The following is a 5,131-nucleotide window of genomic DNA, read 5'->3' on the forward strand; positions in this document are numbered from 1 at the left end:
ATTTGCAATCCTCTACTATACACATGCTGCCAGAATTTCTTAACTAGAAAAAGAGAGAAAAGGATATGAAGCAAAGTTTCACAGCATTGGAATGATGATCTGAACTGGTCTTGGAGATCAGTAAGAGGTTTGCAGATGAGCTTAGAAGGACAGAATTATAGGCTGATGATATAGAAGGTTTAGAGACAGAGACAGTACCTTCTACTTTAGAAAAAATACAGATTATTCATGCGACTCTAGAATAGGCATGTGGAGTAGTGGCAAGATAACAAATACTGAGATAAATGAGAGTCAAATTGTGGAAATCATTTACTTCATAAAATAGATGATAACCATGGAATTAATTTTAGCAGTGGTAATGAGGAGCTACTGTAAGATTTAATTGAAATAAATGCAGAGATGGCATTTACAAACAAAACTGGCAGTTTGTGAGGCATGATGGAATGAATCTTAATTAAAGCTGTAATAGAGATGATATGTGGATTTCATTACAGATGCCTAAAATAGTTGGGCTTCCAAGGGTATGTGAAAATCCTCAAGATGTGTTTGTTATATATATGAACGCATATCCTTGGAAAAGGGTCCATAACTTTCATCAGCTCATATAAGAAGTGTTTGGGGTGTCTATGTTACAGGAAAAAGTGGTAAAGTGACATTTACAAGCTCTGAAGTTTATGAATTTAAAAATATGCTCTAACATCTATTTTTTTTTCTTCACTTTTTTAGTGGACAGGCCAAAATCTCAGCAAATTCGAACCTCTAGTACAATAAGGCGAACCTCTTCTTTGGATACGATAACAGGACCTTACCTCACAGGACAGTGGCCACGGGACCCTCATGTTCACTACCCTTCATGCATGAAAGATAAAGCGACTCAGGTAAGATGAGAAAATCAAAACCAGTTCTTTGATTTTGAAACAGGAATGTAATGAAATAAACCCAACCAAAGCACACAAAATCCCCTGTTTTAAATATGCAGTATAATAATAATTAGTTACTCAGCCATGGAGGTTTTTAGTTATTTAATATTTAATAAGTAAATTCAGGCTGCATTATGATTTTAGAGACATGCTGTCATTTTAAGAATTGTTTTTTAATAAAACAAATAATAATTAGGAAGCAATTTTGAAAAATTTTTTAAGAAAAGTTTGCCCAGGTCTTAAAAAATAGCTTATAGAGGATTAGCAACATGAATTATGTTGAAGTTTTTTTTTTTTTTCTGTTAAAAAGGCAAGGCTAATATCAGTGCAATAGGAAATTTACCATTTTCTTTTATATATATATATATATTTTTTTTTTTGATATTTCATTTATTTACATTTCAAATGTTATCCCCTTTCCCGATTTACCCCCCAGAAGCCCCGTATCCCATCCTCCCTTGTCCTATTTCTATAACGATGTGCCACCACCCACCCACCCACTCCGTCTCCCTACCCTCACATTCCCCTACACTGGGGCATCAAGCCTTCACAGGACCAAGGGCCTCTCCTCCCATTGATGCCTGAAAAGGCCATCCTGTGCTACATATGCAGCTGGAGCCGTGGGTTCCTCCATGCCTACTTTTTGGTTGGTGGTTTAGTCCCTGGGAACTCTGGGGTGTCTGGCTGGTTGATATTGTTGTTCTTCCTATGGGGTTGCAAACCCCTTCAGCTCCTTCAGTCTTTTCTCTAACTCCTTCATTGGGGCCCCCATGCTCAGTCCAATGGTTGGCTGTGAGCATCTGTCTCTGTATTTGTCAGGTTCTGGCAGAGTCTCTCAGTAAACAGTTATATCAGGCTCCTGTCAGCATGTACTTCTTGGCATCCACAATAGTGTCTGTGTTTGGTGACTGTATATTGTTTTTTAATAAAGTGGAGATAATGATTAGGAAGTATTTTTGAAAAAAATTTTTAAGAAAAGTTTGCACAGGTCTTGAAAAATAGCCTATAGAATATTAGCTACATGAATTATGTTGAAGGGTTTTTTTGTTTTGTTTTGATTTGGTTTGGTTTGTTTTATTTTGTTTTGTTTTGGTTTTTTTTTTTCCTGTTACAAAGGCCATGCTAACACCAGTGAAATAGGAAATTTACCATTTTCTTACTTCTCCTATTTTAGAAGATTCCTTAGCCTTTTGATTTCAAGATCATTTCTTCTCATATCAGAAAAATATATCTAAACATCTTCATTTATTATGATCTGAGTCTTGATTATATCTTCGCCAAATATTTCTTGAGAAATCACGAATTTGGTTAAAAATATAAGTGATTTTTGTTGGGCATAAAGAACTTGTTAGACAGGGGTAGAAGACACTGAGTAGATATTAGATTAGGGAATATGTAAAGATAAGGACATTCAGAATAAGAACATTTTGGGCTTTATAGTTTTAAAAAGGAACTAGAGTTTCTTGTTTGGAAAATGAGGGAAATGAAGGACAGAACATTTTGGACGTGGTCTATGAAAACCCTCCTTATGTTAGGCAAGCTTGAAGACTGAAATGAGTTGCCCTATCATCATCCATCCTATCAGCTCTACTTCATTATTTATGACACAGCCTTTACTTTTTCTTCTTTTAAGGAAGAAAAGCATAAATTCGATATGGCAAGCAGTGGGATTCTCAGCAGAAATGATTTGCACACAGTATAGATGTGGGCCTAAGCATTTAGAGGGAGACACAGATGGAGATGACTGAGAACCATTTTCTAGAAGAGTTGGATTCTGGTTGTGAAAGAGTGTAGGTATAAAAGAGAACATACCAAGTGAATTAGAGCATAGTGTTAGGAAGGTACACAGAGGAATGAAAGAACTAGATTCATGTGGAAGCAACTAGAGGAGCAAACATTTATTAACTGTATACCATAAATCGCTTCTTTTATTACCTGTATCTTGTTTAATTTTCACAAGAACATTGTATTGTAACTCACATGGGAAGCAGAAACTCAGAGAAACAAAATGACATGCCATGATCATGCAAATGAGATTTCTTACATAGATTCTCTCTGGCTTCCCTAATGTAATAGCTGCCATGTGTGCTGAGAATAGTTGCTGTTCTTATATCTCCACCAAGAGGAGAAAATCTAATGTTTATTAAACATATGTTTTGTGATGACAGTATCCAAAAACAGTATCCTATTTATCTTTCAAAGCAACTCTGAGAAACAGGAGCCTAGGAACAAAAAAGCAGGGAGAAGAACTGAATTAGTATAGTCAGAGAAGCCAAAAGAGGAAACTTTTCTAAGATTATTGACTGATGCTAAAGAGAAGTCATAAAGAATAAGGATCTAGGGATTAAGGGCGCAGTGTCTTAATGTGTATGGAATCAATGCTGCGGTGGGGTAGAATGCCAACATACATAGGAGCGGAGAGTAGTATAGAGGTAAAGCAAACAGTCCTGGCTAAGTTACGTACGTGTCTATCTGCACAGTTGGTATATTGAAACCTAATGCTTTGTTTATTAAGGATAATGCCTAAGTGTGGCAAATGCTATACATACACCAGGTTTTAGTACTAGATGTAGAAAAAGCCACTTTTAATATTTTATGGGGTCTTTAGTAAATATGGGCATCCATGAAGCAATGTGTATGAATAATATAGTTACATAAAATACAGCTTATCTTCCCACTTTGACAAATTTTCTTAGGGACCAGAGAGTTGAGTTTGAACTGCAGATTCTTAGGTTCCTCAGAGGTATATGGCAGAAAATGTCTACATGGGCCATCTCAAGTCTAAACTATTCTCTTTTTGTTCCATACTATATTATATAATTTGAAGTGCTTGTATACATTTATAGATACTTAGTATATATTTTTCCACCCTTATTCTCACAGATAGATTCTATCCATACTCTTTCAGGAAGTGAGTACCAGGAAGTAGGTCCTTTCAGACTGTGGAGGTCAGGATTACTATTGTTTAGTTCTAAATAGACACATATACATATACTTACGTGTAGGCATATGGGTTAAACTTGTGTATGCATGTGCTTTGTCTCTGAGGGTCCTTTTACTCTGCATATGTCTAGAATAGGGTCATAGTAATTTCCTCTAAATCATGAAGTACAGAAGGAGAGCTTAATATGCCCAGGTCTGGATATAGGTCATTTATTTGAAATTTGATATTTAAAATAAAATATAAGACTTAAATCTGAGTTGATGAATTTAAGGCTTAAAAGAATTAACTGATGCATACGTGTTACATAGCTTGTTAGGTATGAAGAAACGAGAGCCCAGATTGTGCTGATTCTTAGGCTTCTGGTTTTTCTCCAATTCTTCACTTCTCAAACAGCTGCTAATTTATATAGCATTTGATCTAGTGTTTGCCTCAAATGCCCAAGAAATGGTGTGGCCTCCAAAGCACCTGTAAGTTTAATTGAAGATTCAGGAAATGAACATATAAAATTAAACTCATATGGGAAGTAGTTTTAGTGAATGTCAATTGGATAGATAGTATATTCTTATCTTGCTACAGATATTAGATATTTGTCTTTCCTTTGTAAAGAGCATTAGTAATACCTTCTTTCTTTGGTATTTCTATGTTTTAATTATCTGACAGTTGATGGCTAGAGAGAAATTCTTAGTCAAAAAAAAAAAAAATACATGCATGTGGGCCTTTAAAAAGGAAGTAGCCTGAGATTGACAAAAGATAATGAACGTTGGAGATAGACCTTATTTTCAGATCAGTACCTGCTATGTAGAAACCCACAGAGATGGTGGAAATGTGTGTTTTTGACATTATGTTCAAATTAAGGACCAATAGACCCAAACATCTAAATTAAATGAAATGTTATGGATTTTTTTTCTTTTTTTCTTTTAAGTAATCGTGTTTTGTAACTAAAATTGTAGACATTTATTGTGTACAGCATGTGTTGGATATATATATATACTACGAAGTGACTGTCCATTCTCATAACTTTTTTGGATAACAACAACACTTACAATTTAGTATCTGCATTTTTCAAATGCATCCATACATCATTTAACAAACAACAGAGACATATTTTAAGAAATATCCTTATGTAGTTTCATCATTGTATAAGTGTGTAGAATGACTGCAAACCTAGATGATATCAGCCAATTGCTGGCCCATAATCTCTTGGTGAAGAAATATTTGAGGCTCAGATTGACAGAACAACGTGCTGTTTTGCAGTAGATATCTTCTT

At 35.0% G+C, this 5,131-nt stretch overlaps 1 protein-coding gene across 2 annotated transcripts in view; it reads left to right on the forward strand.

The window, feature by feature from the left end:
• The window catches only part of Glcci1 (glucocorticoid induced 1), a 72,829-nt gene that overhangs the window by 29,219 nt on the left and 38,479 nt on the right, over positions 1–5,131 (forward strand). For both annotated transcript variants that reach the window (XM_031381162.1, XM_031381164.1), the window contains exon 2: positions 727–878. In XM_031381162.1, the coding sequence (XP_031237022.1) occupies positions 727–878 (152 nt within the window). The remainder of the gene's footprint in view (positions 1–726; positions 879–5,131) is intronic.

Source organism: Mastomys coucha, unplaced genomic scaffold (assembly GCF_008632895.1).
Source record: "Mastomys coucha isolate ucsf_1 unplaced genomic scaffold, UCSF_Mcou_1 pScaffold20, whole genome shotgun sequence".
Taxonomy (NCBI): Eukaryota; Metazoa; Chordata; class Mammalia; order Rodentia; family Muridae; genus Mastomys; species Mastomys coucha.